Raw genomic sequence first — 25,204 nt, 5'->3', positions numbered from 1 at the left:
ATAAAATTATAGAAGAAAACTTTCCCAACCTAAAGAAAGATATACCTATGAAGGTTCAAGAAGCATACAGAACACCGAATAGGCTGGATCAAAAAAAAACATCCTCTCGCCATATAATAATCAAAACACAAAGCATACAGAATAAAGAAAGAATACTAAGAGCAGCAAAGGAAAAAGGCCAAGTTACTTATAAAGGTAAACCTATCAGACTTACACCTGACTTCTCTATGGAAACCATGAAAGCCAGAAGGTCCTGGATAGATGTACTGCAGAAACTACGAGACCATGGATACAAGCCCAGACTACTATACCCAGACAAGCTTTCGTTCACTATAAATGGAGAAAACAAAATTTTCCAGGATAAAAACAAATTTAAACAATACGTAGCCACAAATCCAGCCTTACAGAAAGTAATAGAAGGAAAATCACTAATCAAGGAGTCCAACAATGACCACAGTAACTCAGACATCTAGAGACCCTTTACCAGCACATCTCAAAGAAGGGAAACACACAAAATCTACTACTAAAAAAAATGACAGGAGTTAACAACCACTGGTCATTAATATCACTTAATGTCAATGGACTCAACTCACCTATAAAAAGGCACAGACTAAGAGATTGGATACGAAAAAAGGATCCAACATTCTGCTGTTTACAAGAAACACACCTCAACCACAAAGACAGGCACCTACTCAGAGTAAAGGGCTGGGATAAGGCTTATCAAGTAAATGGACCTAGGAAACAAGCAGGTGTGGCCATACTAATTTCTAACAAAGTTGACTTCAAACTTAAATCAATCAGAAGAGATGGAGAGGGACATTTTCTACTCATAACAGGAACAATTCATCAGGATGAAATCTCAATCCTGAATATCTATGCCCCTAATATAAAAGCACCCACGTACGTAAAAGAAACATTGTTAAAACTCAAGGCAGCCATCAAACCGCACACATTAATAGTTGGAGACTTTAATACTCCTCTCTCACCAATGGACAGGTCAATTAGACAGAAACCTAACAGAGAAATAAGAGAATTAATGGAGGTAATGAATCAAATGGACTTAACAGACATCTATAGAATATTCCACCCAAATAGGAAAGAATATACCTTCTTCTCTGCAGCTCATGGAACCTTCTCAAAAATCGACCACATACTCGGTAACAAAGTAAACATTCACAGTTACAAAAAAATATTAATAACCACCTGTATCTTATCAGATCACCATGGATTAAAGCTAGAATTCAGCAACAATGCTACCCCCAGAAAGCCTACAAACTCATGGAAAATGAATAGTCAACTACTGAACCATACCTGGATTAAGGAAGAAATAAAGAAAGAAATTAAAGTCTTCCTTGAAGACAATGAAAATAAAGAAACAACATACTCAAACCTATGGGACACTATGAAAGCAGTCCTGAGAGGAAAGTTCATAGCACTAACTGCCCACTTAAAGAAAACAGAGAAAGCACACATTGGAGACTTAACAGCCCACCTGAAAGCTCTAGAAAAAAAAGAAGCAGACTCACCTAGAAGGGGTAGAAGACTGGAAATAATCAAACTGAGGGCTGAAATCAACAAAATAGAGACCCAGAAAACAATTGAAAGAATCAATAAATCAAAAAGCTGGTTCCTGGAGAAAATCAACAAGATTGATAAACCCCTATCCAAACTAATCAAATGGCAGAGAGAGAATTTGCAAATTAATAAAATCAGAAATGAAAAGGGAGACATAACCACAGACACAGAGGAAATTCAGAGAATCATTAGATCTTACTACAAAAGCCTGTATGCCACAAAACTGGAAAATGTAAAAGAAATGGACACTTTTTTAGATAAATACCATATACCAAAGTTAAACCAGGACCAGGTGAACAACCTAAATAGACCTGTTAGTCGTGAAGAATTAGAAGCGGTTATCAAAAACCTCCCTTCCAAAAAAAGTCCAGGACCAGATGGTTTCAATGCGGAATTCTACCAGAACTTCCAAGAAGACCTAATACCTATACTCCTTAAGGTATTTCACAATATAGAAACAGAAGAGTCACTGCCAAATTCCTTTTATGAAGCTACAGTAACTCTGATACCAAAACCACACAAAGACCCAACCAAAAAAGAAAATTACAGGCCCATCTCACTCATGAACATCGACGCAAAAATCCTCAACAAAATTCTGGCAAACCGAATCCAAGAACACATTAGAAAAATTATCCATTATGATCAAGTAGGCTTCATACCAGAGATGCAGGTCTGGTTTAATATACGCAAATCTATCAATGTAATCCATCATATAAATAAACTGAAAGAAAAAAACCATATGATCGTTTCATTAGACGCTGAAAAAGCATTTGACAAAATTCAACATCCCTTTATGATAAAAGTCTTGGAGAGATTAGGGATACAAGGGTCATACCTAAATTTAATTAAAGCTATATACAGCAAGCCGACAGCTAATATCAAATTAAATGGAGAGAAACTTAAAGCCATCCCACTAAAATCAGGAACACGCCAAGGCTGTCCACTCTCTCCATACGTCTTCAATATAGTTCTCGAAGTTTTAGCAATAGCAATAAGACAACATAAGGGGATAAAGGGGATTCAATTTGGAAAGGAAGAAGTTAAACTTGCATTATTTGCTGATGACATGATAGTGTACATGAGCGACCCCAAAAACTCCACCAAAGAACTCCTACAGCTGATAAACGCCTTTAGTAATGTGGCAGGATACAAGATCAACTCCAAAAAATCAGTTGCCCTCTTATACACAAAGGATGTGGAAGCAGAGAGGGAAATAAGAGAATCATCACCTTTCACGATAGCCACAAAAAGCATAAAATATCTTGGGGTAACTCTAACCAAGGAAGTGAAAGATCTATTTGACAAAAACTTTAAGGCATTGAAGAAGGAAATTGAAGAGGATACCAGAAAATGGAAGGATCTCCCTTGCTCTTGGATTGGGAGGATCAACATAGTAAAAATGGCAATTCTACCAAGGGCAATTTATAGATTCAATGCAATCCCCATTAAAATCCCATCAAAATTCTTCACAGATCTTGAAAGGACAATAATCAACTTTATATGGAAAAACAAAAAACCCAGGATAGCCAAAACAATCTTATACAATAAAGGAACTTCTGGAGGCATTACCATCCCTGACTTCAAATCCTATTACAGAGCTACAGTAATGAAAACAGCGTGGTACTGGCATAAAAACAGAGAAGTTGACCAACGGAATTGTATAGAAGACCCGGATTTTAACCCTCAAACCTATGAACAACTGATTTTCTATAAAGGAGCTAAAAGTATACAATGGAAGAAAGAAAGCATCTTCAACGAATGGTGCTGGCACAATTGCATGTCAACCTGTAGAAGAATGAAAATAGACCCATATCTATCACCATGCACAAAACTCAAGTCCAAATGGATCAAAGACCTCAATATCAATCTGAACACACTCAACCTGATAGAAGAGAAAATGGGAAGTACCCTACAACATATGGGCACAGGAGATCACTTCCTATGTCTAACCCCAGCAGCACAGACATTAAGGGCAACATTGAATAAATGGGACCTCCTGAAACTGAGAAGCTTCTGTAAAGCAAAGGACACTGTCACTAAGACAAAAAAGCAGCCTACTGACTGGGAGAAGATCTTCACCAACCCCGCAACAGACAAAGGTCTGATCTTCAAAATATATAAAGAACTCAAGAAACTAGACTTTAAAAGGATAATTAACCCAATTAAAAAATGGGGCACTGAACTGAACAGAGAATTCTCAACAGATGAAGTTCAAATGGCCAAAAGATACTTAAGGTCATGCTCAACCTCCTTAGCGATCAGAGAAATGCAAATCAAAACAACTTTGAGATATCATCTTACACCTGTCATAATGGCTAAAATCCAAAACACCAAGGATAGCCTTTGCTGGAAAGGTTGTGGAGAAAGGGGTACCCTCATCCATTGCTGGTGGGACTGCAAACTTGTGCAACCACTTTGGAAATCAGTGCGGCGGTTTCTCAGAAAAATTGGGATCAACCTACCCCTGGACCCAGCAATAGCACTCTTGGGAATATACCCAAGAGATGCCCTAGCATATGACAAAAGCATTTGTCCAACTATGTTCATAGCAGCATTATTTGTAATAGCCAGAACCTGGAAGCAACCTAGATGCCCTTCAATGGAAGAATGGATGAAGAAAGTGTTGAATATATACACATTAGAGTACTACTCTGCGGTAAAAAACAATGACTTCTCGAATTTTGCATGCAAATGGATGGAAATAGAAAATACGATCCTGAGTGAGGTAACCCAGACCCAAAAAGAAGATCATGGGATGTACTCACTCATAATTGGTTTCTAGCCATGGATAGGGGCCACTGAGTCTATAATTTGTGATCCTAAAGAAGCTAAACAAGAGGGTAAACCCAAGGAAAAACATATAGATATCCTCCCAGCTATGGGAAATAGACACGATTGATGGGCAAAAAATTGGAATCTTGGGCGTGGGGTGGGATGGGGATGAGGGGTGATGGGGAGAGAAAAGTGTGAAGGAGAGGATGAGGGGAACTGGGGGAATCGGGGTGATTGGGGATAAAGAAAGGTTGGATGGGGAGCAGGGAAACTCATACCTTAGTTAAGGGAGCCACCTAAGGGTTGGCAAGAGACTTGAACTTGGAATGGCTACCAGATGCCCAGGGCAATGTCCCCAGTTAGTTCATTGGGGCACCTGAGGATAGGGAACCTGAAATAAACCTATCCTATAACCATACTGATGAATATCTTGCATATCTCCATAGAACCTTCATCTAGCGATGGATGGAGATAGAGACAGAGACCCACACTGGAGCACCGGACTGAGCTCCCAAGGTTATAATGAGGAGCAGAAGGAGAGAGAACATGAACAAGGAAGTCAGGACCATGAGGGGTGCACCCCACCACTGAGACAGTGGGGCTGATCTATTGGGAGCTCACCAAGGCCCGCTGGACTGCTACTGTAAAAACATGGGATAAAACCGGACTCTCTGAATGTGGCGGACAATGAGAGCTGACGAGAGGCCAAGGAGAATAGCATGGGAACCTTCATCTGGCAATGGATCGAGAGAGAGACAGAGACCCAATTTGGAGCAACGGTCTGAGCTCTTAAGGTCCAAATGAGGAGCAGAAGGAGGGAGAATATGAGCAAGGAAATCAGGACCACGAGGTGTGCACCCACCCACTGTGACAGTGGAACTGATCTATTGGGAGCTCTCCGAGGCCAGCTGGACTGGGACTGAATAAGCATGGGTTGAAACTGGACTCTCTGAACATGGCAGACAATGAAGGCTGATGAGAAGCCAAGGACAATGGCACTAGGTTTCTATCCTAATACATGAACTGGCTTTGTGGGAGCTTAGCCTGTTTGGATGCTTACCTTCCTGGACCTAGATAGAAGTGGGAGGACCTTGGTCTTCCTGTAGGGCAGGGAATTTGGACTGCTCTTCAGTATCGAGAGGGAGGGGTAATGGACTGGGGGGAGGACAAGAGGAGTGGGGATAGGGGGAGGGGAGCGGGGGGAGGGGGTAATATGTGGGAGGAGGGGGAGGGAAATGGGAAACGGGGAGCAGTTGGAAATTTTAAGTAAAAAAGAATAAAAAAAATAAAATAAAGATATTGGGCTGGGGAGATGACTCGTTTAATAAAATGTTTACCTTGTGGGAAAGAGGTCCTGAGCTCCACCCCTAAAAAAAAAAAAAAAAAAAAAAAACAAACTATGTGTGGACTGAGACTGTAGTTCGATGGGAGAACGTTTGCCTAGGTTGTTCATGGCCCTGTGTTCAATCTCTGCCTTCATACACAAAGCATGTTACTTTTCTTTTATAGAGAAAGTGTCATTCGTGACAAATGAGCTTGATTTTCTTGTACACACTACACCAGGTTATATGATTCAGGACTAAGAAAAATATTATCTGCTGGGGACTGGATAGAGATTATGCCCTGAGCACCCATAAAACACAATTTCTGCCACTATTAAAAAGATGAAGAATGCAGATGAAACATAAACATTAGACAAGCTTTTAATGCAAATCTCTAAAACACAATACTACACATTACATTACCCTAGATTTATAGAAACTCATCTTAAGCAATTGAATTTTTTATTATTTGTTTTTGAAAAATAAGCAATATGAATACTGCTTGGCTAAATCCTCCTTGCTCTGTGATAAACCATGAAAGATAATAAATATTTATTAATTTCAATGACAGGAAATACATTTAGTCCTAGAAAATCAATAAAAGTAACCCTTAGTAATTTCCTCAATATATCCAAGGTCATAAAAAAACTTAGTTCTAATAATTCATTTAAGCAATATAGTTTGAGTTGGAGACAAAAGTCACATGCTCCCAGAATGTAGGGATACTTGGCTGGGAGCCACCAGTTTTAGATGATATTTGTGTCTGTTACAGACATAATACTAGAGGAAAGAGGCCATGCCTTACTTACTCCTCAGTATTGCGTTGTGTGGAAAGTGTGTTTTTGGCTATTTTAAGAAATTTGCTGATGAACATAGAACACTACAGTTTCATGTGCTTGTATTGTTTGGGATATAAACCATCCAGTATTTCAAACCTAGAATTTTCATGAGTAGAACAGGAAAAATGTATGGAAAACACTTGCTTTGAAATTATACATATTCTCCAATACACAATAAGAGCAAAGGTGATAAAAAGAAACATTGGACATACAATTTCATGAATTTCTTACAGGACAATATGTTAATATATCATGAGATTACATAAACTACTAAAACTTTTATGCTCACAATCACAAGTAGCAATGCTAGAATAAGGAGAATAAAAAATAGACAGGAAGTGACCTCATCTACAGTACAACACAGTGCTCATGCTGTACCCCTGTTGCTCAAGTCTTAGACCTTACCTGTACAGCCTTGCATGTCTATGTCAGGCTGCTGTGCACAGCATGCATCCTAACTGCAAATGACAAGGGAGGATACTCCTCCAAGAGCACAGCCTTTCTCCAAAAGCTCTTTCAGGCTGTCTGAGTTTATTTACATATAGTCCACACCAAGCTGTTGTTTTAGAGATCAAAACAAAGTGGGGAGGAAGCCACTGAACCTCTGATGGTAATCGATTGTTGGGAAGTTTTTTTAAGACAACTTTCAAATCAGTTGCTCTAAAACATGGAAACACATTAAAATTCCTTAAGATATAAATAAAACGAATGGAAGCCAATACAAAGTGATCTAACTGAAAAACTATGTGGTGAATTCCTTCAAGTTAGAATTTTTTTACATACTGTAAAATGATTCTCATGGACTGAATGAGATATACTTACTTTTAATGTGCATATTCTGTGATGATATAGCTTAAGCCTCTAAAGAAGGCTCCTAGCTTTGTTGTTTATGAGAATGTAATGCAAATACTTGTTTTAAAATTACTGATAACTCTTTTTTCTATTATTTTATTGTTGTAATGAAAACAATTAAAATTTCCTGCTTATGAACCAAGCTCTTTGATAATAAAACATTGCTTTCTGACAGCCTTCCCTGGGTGGTCATGGGAACTGCAGACTGAGATACTCTCTACTGAGAGCTGCCTAATAACCATTCAGTGAATTGGTTGTCCTACATGGGTCCAGTGTGTTGAGTATACACAACGAAGTTTAAAAACCATACACTAATAGTCATCACTGCTAACACATGAAAAAAAAAGTACCTCGCTTTTTGTCCTCGAATCTGGAATCTTGGAAGCAAGTGTCCTGGGTGGATGCAACGTCTGTGATGGATTTGATGTGAAGAGACTGAGAGGAGGAGGCTGATCACGGAAAACTGACGTCAAGCAGAGTTGTACAGTCTCTTTCATTGCTTTCATCTGTGATTCCTGAGAGCAAGGGGAAGAATAATATTTTTACCTATGGTTCTTGTTCCCATTCCCTGCATTGGTCTTATAATACACTCCCCCTATACAAATAGCGACAGGTTTTCAAATGAAATTTCTTCCTCTGCTTCAATATGATGCCTACAGTAGCTTCTCTACTTGAACACCTTGTGCCCGACTGGTGGCAGAGTCAAGGCTCTGGAATCTAGGATGAGGGAATGGAACACTGGGTGACAGGTCTTAAGTTAAAATAGCAAGAGCATACTTCTGACCTTGTTTTTGATCTCTGATTTCTCTCTTGCTCTCTCTCCTTCTCCATCCTTTTAGTTCTTCCAACTTCCTTCATCTCTTTCTGCTACCTGATTTAGTGAGATTTGATCAAGCATCCCAATCTACTGCCGCTGCATCTGAGAACCATTCCCGCTACCATGTATTCTCTCCTAGGATGACCCAGGAGTGTCTCAGGCATTGTCATGAACTATGAATGTGGTCCAACACATTGGTACTCATGGTGTCATTTCACAATGTCAACAGTTTGGATACCCATGGAACTCTTCAAACCATGAACTAGACTATGTCCTTCCATCTTTAAGAGGCTTTTCACCAGGTATTTGTTTGCATTGTTGAGAAAAATAACTAAGGCAGAAAAATTGATTCCAAGATATGGGTCTCTTGCTGCTGTAGACCTGATCATGTTGTCTGTAAGTCTTTGGCTTACAAGAGGATATGGAACAGTTGGAAATGTCAGGTAAGATTATTCTAAGAAACTGGAAGCAGTATTTGGTAGGTGATTCTGGTGGGGGTACGGAGGATCAGTATCCCAGCAGAACTGAGAACCGTGAACCTTGGCTCAGGAGGCCTCAGAGGGTGAGGATTGTATCAGACATTGGTTAAGAGGTTACATATGCTACATCCTGGCAAATTCTCTGACAATGAAATGAGCTTAGTGATGAATTGAAAAGCAGTGAACTGACTGGTTTGATGGAGAACATTTCAAGAGAGCATAACAGTCAGGCTGCAGGATGTTGTTCATTGTGCTTAGTGAGGTTTATAATAGGTCTTCAAAGCAGAAACTGGAGCAGAAGGATGTCACATGTAGTTCACAGAGAAAACACATCTGAGTGTAGTTAAAGTGGGTGTTATGGAACATGTTGTAATAAGAGTGACAGGGCTGCATCCCCAGCATATGGCCGCCCGCATGGCTTTATCAGAAATAATTACATGGAAACTATATTCTTTTAAACATTGCTTGGCCCATTAGCTCTAGCCTCTTATTGGCTAGCTCTTACATATTGATCTAACCCATTTTTAATATTTTGTGTAGCATTACGAGCTGGCTTACCAAGAAAGATTTTAACCTGTGTCTGTCTGGAGTGAGAGAATCATGGCGACTCATTGATTCGGCTTCTTTTTTCTAGCATTCTGTTCTGTCTATTCCATCCACCTAAGGGTTGGCCTATCAAATGGGCCTAGGCAGTTTCTTTATTAATTAACCAATGAAAGCAACAGATTAATACAAGACCCACCTCCATCATTTAAAGGGGGATATGATATAGATATGAATAGTTTGCATTGATGTGGATTTGAAGGTCAATTTTGTTATATGTATATGCATTTTTCTAATCTTAATTAAGGTATTATGATTATATAGTTCATTTAAAAATATAATATATATAGGTTGTTAATGGATAATCATCGATAATTGTCAAGCTTTTAGTCATGTTAATTAGATTTTCTAGATGTGCATAGATATATTTCAGTTAGATAAACATTTTTCATATCTTTCAAAGACTACAAAATATGGCATTTAATGTTTTAATAACTTAGGGCTTTTCATGACAATGAGACACTCTGCTCCTGGCAGCACCAATCTACTTCAAGAGAAAGATGGACATCAAAGAGGCTCCTTAAGGAATTTGATAGCCATTTGGGCAAGAAACTGCTCTTGCCTGGACTATTGCATAAACTGGACACAGAAAACCCTCAGAGAGAGGACTACTAAACTTGCCTAAAGATGAGATGGTCTTTCGGGGTTCCTGACTCATAAAAGAGTCTGCGAGACATTCTGCAGGACACAACAGAAAATAAAAAATGACTGAACTGTCTTTGAAATTTTCTACTTCATGGAAGAGTCTGCTGGATACTATGGGCCTAAAGGCCAAAGACGGATGCCCCAACGGTACAAAAGAACTTTACATGACTATCCAGGCAACAAGATGTCTCTGTCACTTCTAGAGTTTTCTTACTTCTTGTTTACTTAGGTAATATTATATCCTTCTGGAGTCTTTGATGGAATTAAAAAATGATTAATGATAATTATAATTTTCCTTAATTATGATAAAAGATAAAATAAATATAAATATTATAACTATAATTCTTACTTAATAACTGTTTTGCTATATGTAATCTTACTATATTAAAATAAAAGCCTTTCTTTTTTGTTTAAACAGAAAAAGGGAAAATGATGGAGGTGGGTCTTGTATTAATCTGTTGCTTTCATTGGTTAATTAATAAAGAAACTGCCTAGGCCTCTAATAGAATAAAATTAAGATAGACAAAATAAACAAAACAAAATACTAAAAAAAAAAAGCCAAGTCAATGAGTCGCCATGATTCTCCCACTCCAAACAAACGCAAATTAAGATCTTTCCTGATAAGCCAGCTCATGATACTACACAAAATATTAAAAATAGATTAAATCAATATATAAAAGCTAGCCAATAAAAGGCTAAAACTAATGGGCCAAACAATATTCAAAAAAATACAGTTTCCATATAATTATTTTGGGACATAAGCTAGCCATGCAGACAGCTAGATGCCAGGACACAGCCCTGCCACTCACACTACAACAGGAACAGATACCAATAAACTGCATATAGCTGATAACATTATTGGTACAGTTAAGTTGTGATTGCACACTCTACGTGAGGACAATAGGAAGGGACATTTAGGCTAAACCCTCACTCACAGAAGGTTCTAGGGAGAACAGTGTGAAACCATTTGAAAAGAGTACCCCACACAGGGGGTTTCCATGGCATCTTTTTAAGGTTGGAGAGATGGCTCAGCAGTTAGGAGTATACACTGTTCCTGTCCAGGACTGGAGCTTGGTTCCCAGCATCAGCACATCCGATTCTGTCTTCTGTCACACTGTGCTTATATATAAAATACCCTGACCCACCACACCTACACTCATAATTTAAAAGAAAAATAAATCTTAAAATGAAAGATGACTATTGGCCTTTGGGCTTTTGAACAGTGTTGGGCATATTAAAGATTATGTGTTTTTTGGCATGGGACTGACCTAATTATCAGTATGAGATGGATATAAATATGGAGGTGAAAATATATAATGGAGGGTTTCTATACTGAGAAACCACAGAGAGCAACATTGTTTCCTGTTTGCATGATTCTTTTTCTTTCGTACTGTTCACACCATACATCTAACAGATTAGGTACATCAATCTCTAAGTCAGAGCAATAACTCAACTCAGATGCTCAAACTAATGACTAGCCATGAAGTGGTGGTTTTAAATGCTCTATCATATTGTGAAAGACATTGCACATATATTGACTTTTGCTTTAAATTCAGTGTCACATGAGGCCCTGTCCTCATCAGGAAATCTCCAGGTTAATTTAATCAACTCTCTGTCTTTAACCGTTAAAGGGGTGTAGAGAGCCATTTGTATTCTGCTTCAGGCTGTTCTTAACATCTTTCTTCCTCTGTTTCTTTCTTGGGACTGTAATCTGCACCAGGACCTCCTGTCATACGCTTCAGTACAGTTCTTTGTTGCCAGCCTAGATAGATAACTACCAAGGACCATGGTGTGAGATTTGTCACCAGAATCAGTGCCATTGTTTTCCTACCACCCCAAGATCATGCTTCCAACTGAACAAGCCTGTTTCTGATGCTGCCAGTGCTGTATTCACACAGGCCCAGGGACAAAGTCTGTCATCATTATACTTCTAGGGATGTCTATACTGGAACTTCAGTCGACTATTTACTTTGAAGTTCACTACAACCAGACATTCTTTACTGATGTATGAGACAACATGTATAGCATGCTTTCCTCTGGATCTGAAGAACTAATCTTTTTTCAGGTAATTCTGGATTTACCCTTTTCCTCCTATCTCCAAACTATTTTTCCCATTTGTTTTTCCCTCCACGCTTGAAGTGGTAAATTCTGTAGCTAAAATGCCCCCATTTTTCAGTGTAATCCATTTGTAGCTCAATAAATAATAGCTTTCTGGAAGCTCAGAATTGATTCATAGATCTTAAGATTCTTTTGGTTATTTTGGTATAATAAACTCACACTTCATTCGCTAGAAATAACATTGAGAACAAAGTTGGGATGTGAAGATGTTCTCATAGTATTTACATGATAGTTAAGGTTATTTGAGCATGAGACAAAATATATCTAAAAGGAGAACATGCATGATGTATAAAAAAGTCTCATATAGAAGCAGTAGAGAGAGGTGAACGACATTTACTTTAAACTGTAGTTTTTTTCCACTATAGATTGGGATAACCTTTCCACCTGAATTTAGAGCTAGTTTGTAAATTTCATATGCATCTTGCTTGATATTTGTTAAAATCAATGTCTAATAATGTAAAAAGTTTTTTTATAGTTCTATGTACCAAAAAAGAGGTGACAGAATTATGAAGTTTAAAGACAAACTGCTCATCATAGAAAAGCAATCTTATCTCACTCACTAATAATACTAACGGATAAGCTTTTGGGGTATTTTCTACATGCCAGGCTGTCAGACTAGTTATATATATAAAAATTCAGTCATCCCTCAGCTCTCAGTGGTATGGCTATGAATTGTAGCACCAGGGAGATTTGAACATGGCCCATCAACAAAAGTCATCACCTAAATATAGGAGCAGAGTCCCTGGAGACTCTCTAGCCACAGCTCCCAGACTAGAGCATGCTGTGTCAGGGTATGGGCTCACTGCACAGTGATGCACATGAAAGAGATGGATAGTGAAACAAGCACATGGCACTAAAGGTGAAGAAACAACTCTGTGATAGCCCGAGTTCTGTCCCTGGGCCATTTCCAAAAAACAGAGTGCGCTGTGACTCTGGAATTTGGTGTTATCTACAAATACTTGCAATGCAAGATTAATTCTCTATTATTCTATTGTCTTGTGGTCCAGAAAGTATTATTTCCTGATTGGTCCATTATATTTGATATCGGAACAAAGACCATGTCTCATACATTGTTTTATTCCTGTAGTGTCCAACATAATAACATCTCATAATAGCTATTTCAAAATCCAATAACCATTATCAGTTAAGTAATTATATCATGTCAAACCAGAAAGAATATTTTAGAAAGAACAATTCAATGGCCAGAAATGATAGTCTTAGAAGTTGAGAGATTGCCTCAGGACCTTGAAGACTCAATGTCTTCTTAGGATTTAATACATTTTTTAGAGACAGTGGCAGCAAACACAGAATAATTTTTTTAATGTGAGCTAGGAAAACTTAAGATTGTATCTTCCTCTTGGTTTTCTAATTCCACTAAATCTACAAAAATCCCATGTCCTTTGTAAAAAGTGACAGAGCAGGAGTTGGAAGAGATGAGGTGAATATCCCTGGAAAAACCTTGAAATTAAATTTTTTATAAAACGAATTTTTGGTAAAATAAATTATGCCTGATCTACCCCAAAGAATAGAAGTCTGGCTGCCCTTAACTATTAAATGTTAATAACTTGGATAAATTAATAAATGGTAATTCCAAAGGACTAAGGTTGGTGAGATATCTACTTACTTCTCTGAATATTTAGTTTGTCTCAGGCCTCCAAATCTTACAAAGGAACACCATTAACATTCAGGATACATTCTTTATAATTTCTCTGTTATGACACAGTCTACATACTCTGTCAGCTGTGAAGATGTTTGGATCATAACAGAGCAAAGATATATGCTTATGAGAGACATAGTCACATCCTAAGCAGCAAAATTTAGCCTGGTCTTAAACTTACCATATAGTGCAAAATGTATGGCACAGTATCAAAGAATCCATACAGTATAGGGTTTCCTAAAATGTGAAACCTGAAGATCTTCAGGGAACCAATCCTACATGGTCTCTCTCCTACCTGTTCCACAGTGAAATGCCCACAGTTCAATTCTGGTAATTAAGGGGCAGCCTCTTTTTTTTTTTTTCCAGATTCTCTGAGTGCATATAAGGAATTATTGAAAAAGTAAAGTTCACAAATGCACTGGTGTCCCTGTTCAATATTATCCATAAAATTATTACTAATTGTAGAAAGGCACAACACTTTAGGTTTAGCCAAGATGACTTTGAGAATTACAAGGATATATAGAAAAAATATGAACAAGGTTAGCAGCAGTCTGAATTGAATATGGAAAGATGTCTTCATAACTACTTAACACATCTGTATGGTGCATAAATTACAGAGAGATAGACAAATATTTGTAATACAAATAAATACGGAGGCAGCATGTACCCAATGTCTACATATATATTACATGCTTAACATACATGCCATATTTATGTATTATTCAGTACTAGCACAGACTATTACATTGCATTCATTCAATGAGTGGAGGGTGAAACACATACATGCAAGTGTTCTTCACAGTCATCTACACTATATTTCTCAGAAAACAGTTAAATACTTAATTTTAATATTTGTTCTTTCACTTATTCTACCTCCATAAATACTTTAAATAGTTTTTCATTTGTTTGAACAGTTATTACTTATAGACAAAATGTATTTTATTTGTAATTTTTGTGTTTGAAAATGTATTCCAAAGTATGACTATACAATATATATATATATATGAAGTCCTATATTTTTGATTATTGACACATGTAATATCCTTGTGCCAATTTCCAAGCTCTCGAACATGAGGACGAGTGCCAAGGGACAGGCATTTAAGATACATTTTTTTACAACTCATGGTTACTTCCATTTTCTTTGTTTCTTCCAAAGTTATCAGAGAACAGCATGGTTTCCACATTAAGCACATCTACCCACAGTGTTATGGAATAAATGTGCCAGTAAGATAAACAAAAAACTGAATAACAAACCCACAGAGTTCACTCAATTGAATGTGGCAGAAAAAATGAGAACAAGGAAGCCATTACACATTCAGGAGTTCAATGACCAGCTTTTGTGCAGAGTCTAGAATTGCTCTGGATGACCGCAGGCAGCAGCAAGCACACACATGATGGCTCCTGGATGGCGACTTACCCTGTCAAGAGCTGCTTTTTCAAGCTCATTTTTGGCAACAGCTAACTTCTTTTCCAGTTCGGTGAGCTGTTGGGCCTGTAACAGAGAAGGAAGGCAGCACGTTTGAGAAAACACTATACTCAACATATATGTTCTTCACGGAAAAAGGATGTATAGTTGAATTTAAAATTCAGATGAAAAGCACAAAGTTACAGAGCCATTTGATATGTGTGCAGAGAACAGTATGATCTGAATGAAGGTAGACTAAGGTCTCACGGGTCGAAACACCTTGTAAAGCCTAACTCAATCTTTGTTGTATTTGTTAGTCCTCTTAGCAGAGATGCTTCTAGTCCTCGGGGGACTGAATTCTATCTCCACAACTTCCTGTGTTGATGTCTGACTGTTCATTTGAGTTTTCACTTTTCACTTGGTGATAGAATAATTGAGGCTATAATAAGGCTTAAAGTGCTCTCTCTCTCTCTCTCTCTCTCTCTCTCTCTCTCTCTCTCTCTTTATAATTATAAATATCAAACACTCAGTTTGAAGGTACCATCACCAAATCACCAGGACAGGAAATGTATTTCCTAAACACCGAATCAAGGAGAACCTGAAAACAGTAGTCTACCCTTGAGGGCTTCGTGGACATGGTTTACACGAGCTGCCTAGTCTGCAAAATTTTGTTGTGCTATTCCAATGAGATTAAAGTAAGCAACACTTGATCTTTTACCCCATGTAACATAGCAAGCCTCTTTATTTCTTCAAATGTCATAACAGGGCTCTTCAGGGAAAGTAACAGTGACTTCATATTTGAAAGATGTATTTTCTGCAAAAACATCAAGCTAACAGTCATAACATAGAGGACTGGGGAGTGGGAGTAGGATTGTGTGTGTTTCTGAGTCCTTTGCCTGATCTTGGAACTGTTTCCTTCTTTTTGGGTTGCCTTGTCCAGCCTGGATATGAGGGCTTTTGCCTTTGTTTATTGTATCTTGTTTTGTTGTGTTTGGTTGTTTTCTCTTGGAAGCCTGATCTTTTCTGAAGGGAAAAAGAAGAGAAGGCGGAATGGATCTGGGAGAGAGAAGAGGTGGTGACAGGGAGCAGAGAAGAGGGGATAATCTATTTTTAATAAAAAGAAAAAAGAAAAATGCATATTCTAATCTTGTCTTAGCTATACGATCTTGGTCAAAATAGTTGACGCTTCAAGCAGAAGGTGACAACAGGTTTCTGTCATAAACCATTACTTAATGAGGAACACGATGCTTGGAGAAGTTCATTACCAATAAACACATAATAGTTACATGATTTCAGTTTATAATTCTCTGAACATATTCCTTCCAGTTTATGTTGGTTTATATTAATAGCAAGAAAAATTTAATGTATTTATTTCAGTTGGTATTAATAATGCTGTCTTCTTATTCTTTATCAGGAATAATTCAATCATGTCTTAATATAAACAACAGTAACTTTGTAACAATCATGAAAATGGATTGTGTGTACTGATTACATAATGAAGAAAAAATAGTCAAAGACAAAATGCTTCCCTATCTGCACATGTATATTATGACTTAGTGATAGCTGTTAGTAAGAAAATGAGGTTAAAAGAGAAATAGGGAATGCAGAAATCTGCATTAATCTCTTGCTTTCATGGCTTAAGTCTCTGGACTGCAGAAACAGCTTGGTGGTGAAGACTTACTATTCTTTCATAGGACCAAAGTTCAGTTCCCTTCACCCGTGTGAGGCTCTTCACAACATCCTATACTTCTAGCTCCAGGGGACCCAATACTTGTTTCTTGCATACATGGGAACCCACATTTACTTGCATATACTCATGTACAGATATATACACACACACATAAAGTTTAAGAAAACAATTAAAATCTTTTAAAAAAATTGAGAAAGTCATTCATGCTTTGTCTCTGTGTCTTATGGTTCTTCCTATCAAGAGAGTGTTTATATTATTGATTCTGATGAGATCTTGCAGTTATAACTCCTTCCGTGGTCATTGAAATACAGAAAAGCACTTGAGAGAGACATGGCAAAGTAAGCATTGGGGTGGAGTGCCTCTCGTTATGCCCTCACGGAGAATCCAAACTGAGATAAAAACTGAGCAAAAACAGGCCAGTGGAAATAGAGCTACACATGTACCCAGCCAATATCACTGGCTTTTTTCCAACCTATGTGTGCTTGTAATCTATCCAAGGTACTTTCTACCTTAGGGTGTAGGTGGTGTCTCAGTACAGCCTATTGTTATAAATGAGAATTATCAAAACAACTCTTCTGATGAGCAGAAACCTAACTGTGGAAGAAGCAAATCATAAACTAAAAGCTTAAGACTTCGAATCAAAAAACAAAAACAAATCTGTTAACATAAAACCCACATCAATCAAGAACAGGAAAATAATAGGAGAGTAGGAGGGACAGATGTAGTGGTGCTTTATCTGTATCTGTCACACAGTTATGTACTTTTAGAGTGATAGGAAACAGAAATGCGCGACTTGCAGGTTTGCAGGACTGCATTTGAATGTGATGTCCTCCAGTCATCTGAGTAAGTGTTATTATGTTCAATGAATGGGTTAACTCTAGCTCAGCTCCATCTGAGAGGAAATGTCAGCATTTGTAGATCATTGTCCAGCCTTGTCATCCACACGACACAGGGACAACAGATCTGAATTGGAGGAAGGCAAATTCTTGATCAGTGAACATGGGGAAAAGGGTCTGATGATTAGTTTTAGTACATTGAGCAACGTATTTAATCCCTATAAGCTCAAGTTTTTTTCTATATACAATAAAAATATCTGTAAAATAATTGAAGAAATAAAAGCAACACAAAATAACATACTGATACTTAATCAGGAAGGTACTTTGTTGACTTCCATTTTTACATCATGAGGAGGAGTCAAGGTATTCTAGTATGCTCATTTCCGGACAAGAAAAATGAATTCCAATAAAATAGAACATATGGTTCTGAAACTATTACTGTTAGCCACCTCAAGGTTTTCTTTTTCTCTTCTTGTCTTTCTCTCTCTCTCTCTCTCTCTCTCTCTCTCTCTCTCTCTCTCCCTCTCTCCCTCTCTCTCTCTCTCTCTCTCTCTTTCTTTCTTTCCTTCTTTTATTATTCCTGAGATCTTTCTGAGTATGAGCAAGCTTCATAAGTGGGAAGCTTACAAAGAGAGTACTGATATGTTGTCCTTGTTTTTAAAAGAGCAGTTATTAAGTCAATTCACACACTGTGTCTATACTATATACAAGAAAGTTCCGACAATAGCTACCACACAAGAAGACTTATGATAGTTAGGGCGCTGATCCAGAGAGTAAACTGGTTAATAAAGTTAACTTTATAAAGTTTACTTGTGAAAACATAATGCATTAAAAATTAAAATATGACACCATTTCAGAAAACCCAGTATTGAACTGAGGAGTTTTCATTCTCATACAGTCACTTGCTAATACTTAGGACACAATTAATTTTTTCCAAGTTTGAAACAAAGAAGAGAGAAGAAAAACAGAAGAAAAAATCATGCACAATCAAAGCTGCCTTACGAAATTTAAATAGATAAACCAGAGTTGAGTGTTAGCAACAACTGATAGAGGGAAGACATCTCAGTGTGCCTGAGAAAGTCACTAGACAGCAGCATAACCAAACCGTCCATTTTCTCAAGGGCACACTTCTCTAGGAACTGCAAAACTGATGGTCGGAGAAAGATCTCATTTCCTGGATGAGGCCTTAATCCTATATAGTCAGCTCTAAATACTTGCAAATAAGTGCAAAACTAACTGTGTGTGTGTGTGTGTGTGTGTGTGTGATAACCGTAGTAGTCGTGAAAACAGGATGGGGGCAAGGAAGGAGTTGGAGAAGTGAGAGAAAAGAATTACACAGGATGTAAAAACACTGTTATCCTGTTTGAGCTCAAATAAAGAAAGATAAGGAAGCAATGGTTTGGGTGCTGAAGTTGGTATCATTTCTTAATTCACTTTCTAAAACTGTCCCTTCCAGTTTTCCCTGAACTCTGAAGTTCCAGCTGATAGCATCCCTGAGAACAAGACCTTTACCCTAGAATTCTTATGCTATATTTCTTTGTTGTTGTTGTTGTTAGTTTTGTTTTAAGAATTCCCCTTCACATCAGCTACACAGTAAAGGAGAAGAGCAGTTTGGTGTTCCATGCATAAGCTGTGATTTTTCCTGCTGAGAGCATTAAGGTTCAGCTGTGCACAAATGGACACATCTTATCTGAATGTTCACGGAACTGTTCTATAAAGCATTTGCACATGACTAAGTCTGTGAGGGATTAATCCATCACACAACAATATATAAATCTACACTTCTGAAAATCTTGTTGGTAGGATTACTTCTATTCTGTCCTCCAGGTAACAGTCTTCTCTAAAAGGCTGCTCTGAAGTGTGCACAATGCAAAATGATTTATGTATTTTGTGATTTACTCTCTTTGTAGTGAATAATAATTTTAACATTGAAGACTATAAAGTCCTAAACACACATTAGGCATGTTAGGTTTAGGGTAACCTGTGCTGTGATATGTCTAGTGTGTGTAGTACGTAAAGTCAGATTTGGGGGGCAAATCAGAAAGAGGCATCACTGATAAAGGGGGCATCACTTCCATCCTTTTGTCTGGTCTATGCTGTGAAATTTGTTTCAGTAATTCTGGTAGCCAGTTTCTGGTACCAAGATCCTCATTAATGAAAGAGACACAAAACATTGAGAAGTAACCAAGTAATAAATGCTAGAGTAAACTTTTAATTAATGTTCTAATCCTACACAGGAAATCGTTTTTGTTGGTTTGTTTTTTGAAGCCAAGAAAATGAAATCTAAGTCTGTATTTAATCTTAAACTAAAGATAAAATTTAGAATATATATTGTGTGAGTTTGAACATCATGAGTGTGTACATAAGCATGTATCTGTTTGTGTTTTGTGCGTGTGTCTCTGTATATGTGCATATGTTTTGTGTGTGCTTGTGTTTTGTATGTCTCTGTATATGTGCATATGTTTTGGGTGTGTTTGTGTATATGTGTATGTGTATATATGTGGTTTCCTACACAACAACACAGGAACAGTGAAGAGATCCTAAGACTGAATTTTCTTCTTAGGGCATGAACAACAGCAACTCTCTTACCACATTCTGAAAAAGATTAACTAAAATAAAGCTAATGGTATTAATTTTATAATCTGATTTATAAGTTAACACCACTTTTCTCTGAACTTTAGTCCTTTATATTGATAGTAGAACATAAATTAATTTACAGAAAAACAGAATATAATGTTAGTTCTCTCTTTTAAAAATGAGAAAAGATGAGAGAGATTAATGAATACCTTGCTTACCATCACACAGTTGTAGAGTTTGAATACAACAAGATTTAGAATTTTAATTATGTGCATCCTGACATACAGCTGTACTTATAATCACTGAAGATTTTCATGCATAGATTTCCTGACTAAATAGAGTGCATATATTCAATGGTACATCCTCAAAATTTACAGATATGCTAATTTAAAATGTTTCAAGAAAGAACAGATGACTGGGAGAATATTGTATGATTACACTTTTCTTTTCTTAGATGGAGAATTATAAGCCCGTGAGAGATATGGTTTTAAGATTTTTTAAATAAATTTTTGGCTGTTTATTTACGTGTATGTGCATGTGCCAGCTTGAGTTTGTTCAGCATGGCCCAAAGAAGCCAGAAGAGGGTAGCAGACACCCTGCAACTGAAACTACAGGCAGCTTTGAGCCAACAAATCTAGACTGGATCAGACTCAGACACTGAGTCTGTGTCTTCTGGAAGAGGAACAAAAGCTTTAACTGCTGAACTATTGCTCCAGCCCCAAGAGATACTCTTAATTGCCAATTAGAAACTGAATAGATTGATGAAAACACACTATTGTGTTTTATGCAAATTATCTTCACCCATTAGCATATAAGAACACATTCCTTGCTCGTTAGTCTTAAAGTAGCATTGTTGATCATTCTATGGACACACAGCACACCACACTGCATCGCTTCGTTACCTTTATTTCTAAGTCACATTTACCCGACAGTTATATAGCAAGCAAAATCACAAATGTCATTCTTCTGTTTAACCCTGCTCTAACAGAAGGACATTTTATTGTCACTCTTAACTGAGATGATTGGATTATTCAATACACTGTCTGCTCTTTTCAACATTAATAACTTGGGAACATGTCTGAGAGATTTAGCCAATACATGTATGAAACCAAAATGAGTTCTCAAATCACACAGAGATACCGCAGCATTGCTATTAAAGAGCTATTAAAGGAATTTTAACAGATCAGTTTATAAAATCCAAGTAGACTTTCCTTCAAGAAGTATGTTTACACGTACAAATTTTGACTTCACATTTTTGTGAATTTAATCTCTTTTCCTCATGCAAAAGTGAATAGCATGTGATCAGTTACTATACTTAAGTAAAATATCTTTAAGGTCCTGAAATTTATGAACTCCCAGACAGACCTCAGGAACAAAGTCTGCTTTATAATAATTTATTTCTTATGAGATATAAAAGTTCAATTCTAATTATGAGGATATAATAAATTATCTATTTTGTTCTATCAGAGAGGATCTCAGTCTATGCCTCAAAACTCACTATGTAGTCCAGGATAGCCTCTAATCTATGACAACCTTCTTGTCTCTGCTTCCTAAACGTTGATATTACAATAAAGAGCCATCATAATTGCTTTGGGATGTGATTTCTTAAAAGAATCACTCAACCTCAGCCCTCTGACCAAATATTGTGATTATACTAAAGTATTTAGTTAAAAGGTAGGATATGTCCTGGTGGGTGAGTAGAAGTCAATAGATCTGTTGGGTAGACACATGGAGATAGGAAAAGTTAAATAGAGAGTGGTAAATGTGTATGGACAAGTAGATGTTGAAGGATATACATAATCAGTAGGCAGATGATGATAATAGGTGCTGATGGATTAATACTGGTGAACAGATACGCATAGATAAATACTCAGGCGTAGCTCCAGCTAGACAGGCATGAGTAGATAAGTGTTGGTGGACAGGTGCTCATGCATAAGTAGTAGTAGATAGTTACAGATGAAATGGCAGAGGTGTTGCACACTGAAGAATAGATGCTGGTGGACAGGTAAGAGTGGATAAGCATTTGTAGATAGTTTCTTGTGAGTGCATAGGTTCTAATGGGTACATGCTGGTGGGTATGTACTGCTGAAGAACTGTTGGTAGATAAGTACTCATATGTAGGTGCTGGCCATTACTACAATAAAGGTCTACTCTCTCTCTCTCTCCTTCGCTCTTTCTTTTTTTTCCTCTCTCTCTTTTTACCTCTACAAAATAAAGATAAAGTATATTTTTCCTCTCTGTAGTGCAGTATGAATATATTTATGTTTAAGTTTAAAAAGTTTAAATATTCACTGCTTCTTGAACAAAAGGTAACAGCATGAGACTATTATTTTCATGGAAGAAAGCAAAACAGAAATGAATACCTAATTTAGCGTGGGTTCACCAGAGACTTAGAAATCATTGTATTCAAACAAAGCCTTTAATCGGCTCTTACATTTTAAGTTAACAGGAATAAAACAGTTTCCTTAAATTAAAAACCTTATACTCAAAGTATACATTGTTCATTTATGTTACTGAAAAATTGTTCAGATCTTATTCTTCTGCAGAGTAAGCAGTACTAGAATAGTCTTTCTCCCACAAAGAGCTGTGAATCAGCTGTGTGTGACCAGCTATTGATACTAGAAACATGGAACACCCTCGAAGTGCATCTGTCTTCTACCTGGGGACCATTTCCTGAGCAGAGTCTCAAGCGCTGTGATGCAAAAGGCTCATATTTATGTAACAATGTTTAAGCACTTCCTCAATAGTTCTGCGTTCATCACTGAAACTATCAGTTTGTCATTTACATATTGAGACTATATAATTAGACTGGTGATCAATTTGAGCACCAGAACTCATTCTTTACTAGTGTAATTGCAGTGGTTTGCTATGCTAGAAAGAAAAGAATGTTTGAACTTAGGTGCGTTCTTAATCTTTTTGCCTACCTTATAGTTCATTGAATGAAGCAAACATTTATGTACCTGAAGGTACATAAAATGAAAAGGGCATGTGAATCTGTCCTTCTGTGTCAAATTATGTGAAACACCTTGCATTCATCCATGACTGGTTAGCTTCTATATCTCCTATTCACAGATGAAAAAGTAGTTCTGGGGCTGGAGTTAAGAGCAAATACTGCTCTTGTAGACGTTTCAACTTGGTTCTTAACACTCACATTAAGTGGCATACAACCAACTAAAACTCCATCGACAGTAGATCTCACAGCATCTTCTGGACTTTGGGGGTCTCTACTCAAACCTACACACATGAACACACACACTTGGAAATTTAAAGTTATTTTTAAAAAGTTAATCCTTATAGATATACTCTATAAATATAATCTTAGTATTCTTATAATATTCTTCAAGGCAATGTTTTATATTTTTCTTACTATTTCTCATACTATTATAATTCAAAGTATAAAATGATTTGCTAAAGAACAGACATGATCTAAATATATATATAAAACATTGTCCTGGGTGCAGGAAAGATCTAAGGGTTTTCTAACAGACAGGGCTTTTTAACAGTCAGACAGTTTATAATTAGCATCCTGGTGAAAGCTCACTCAGAAGCTGGCTTGCCACACACTTGCTGAATCCCATAGATTCATCCAGGAGAAAGACAATGAGCCCAATTAAATTTGGACAGTTTAGAGCTCACATTTTGAGCCTGAGAAAGATTAGTATGATGTTGGCAACTCCCATTTGCCGTCTCTCATGGCATTGGACCAAAGGAGCCACATGACAGACAGCACAAGCAGTGGGTCTTACTGTCATTGTGAATCAAACTCTAAACTATTGCCAAATAACATCATAGCTTATATCTGTACCCAAAGGCAGAGGGGAAGTGTAATGGGAAAAGTTCAGTAATTTCATGTAATACATAAGAAGTATTTCCACAGCAGCCTTCTAATAATCCTACCCCACTCTTATAAATTCCATGGAAGAGTAAGCAGCACTCCATCCAGGCTCGAGATAGAGGACAAGTGAATGTCACCTACCTGCTCCAAATAGATACTTCCAAATTATCAAGGCACTGCAACCAAGCCAATGGGATAAAAGAGATTGCCATTTAATTGGCAAGTGACAACTAAGAGCCAAGAAGATACAAAGTGTTCCATAGGATGAGTGGAAATAAGTAAATTGAAGATTATTTACCAACAAATATGAAAGTGCTCCACCATTTGAACAATTTCCATGGCTACCACAATACAGACTGGTTTAATGCTGCCCCATTGGCTGCAGTTGTCATTTATCTGTTTCTAGACTTGATATATTTTTGCCTGACTCCATCACAAAGGAGTATTATTGACAACTGGATCTTGCATTTGTTTTGTTGATTACTAAGTCAATAATTTTCAGTATACTGTTGCGTACCCAGGGCATGTTTAGTAAACATTTCATCAATGGGAGAGCAGGTGAGCAAACATGATGCCAAGTCACATGCTGAGCTATGAAATGTGTCTCTCACTTTCTCACAACTCAGTTAAACCTTCGTTGGTACTAAATCACAAGACTGACAAACACTCAACATGTACTTATACATAAATGTCCTGAAAAAGCAATAGCTCTGTCCAGGGTAATGGTTACAAGGATTGATGGCTTGTGCACATTAATGACTAGCATAGTAGCATAGGAGACACAACCCACAGTGTTTTATTGATTTCAGGACTAAGTCAATTGGGTTATTTTTCAAAAGTTTTTTCTTTAATCAAAAATTAGACAAAGCATCCTCTTTCCTCTTTTTTATTTTTTATTGATTTTTATTCAGCTCTACATTTTCTTTGCTCCCCCCTCTGCCTCTCCCCTCCCCTTCAACTCTCCCTCAAGGTCCCCATACTCCCAATTTACTCAGGAGATCTTGTCTTTCTACTACCCATGTAGATTAGATCTATGTACGTCTCTCTTAGGGTCCTCATTGTTGTCTAAGTTCTTTGGGATTGTGATTTGTAGGCTGGTTTTCTTTGCTTTATGTTTAAAATCCACTTATGAGTGAATACATATGATAATTGTCTTTCTGGGTCTGGGTTACCTCACTCAAA

The 25,204-nt window shown here is 37.3% G+C and overlaps 1 protein-coding gene across 2 annotated transcripts in view; it reads right to left on the bottom strand.

Annotated features, from left to right (window-relative positions):
* Window positions 1-25,204, bottom strand: part of LOC130875937 (leucine zipper protein 2-like) — a 351,484-nt gene that overhangs the window by 27,070 nt on the left and 299,210 nt on the right. For both annotated transcript variants that reach the window (XM_057772254.1, XM_057772255.1), the window contains exons 8-9: window positions 15,097-15,171; window positions 7,711-7,875 (exon numbers count right to left, since the gene is read on the bottom strand). In XM_057772254.1, coding sequence (XP_057628237.1) covers window positions 7,711-7,875; window positions 15,097-15,171 — 240 coding nt within the window. The remainder of the gene's footprint in view (window positions 1-7,710; window positions 7,876-15,096; window positions 15,172-25,204) is intronic.

The sequence above is a fragment of the Chionomys nivalis genome, chromosome 6, assembly GCF_950005125.1.
Source record: "Chionomys nivalis chromosome 6, mChiNiv1.1, whole genome shotgun sequence".
Lineage (NCBI taxonomy): Eukaryota > Metazoa > Chordata > Mammalia > Rodentia > Cricetidae > Chionomys > Chionomys nivalis.
This window is presented reverse-complemented; position numbering and strand designations above follow the sequence as displayed.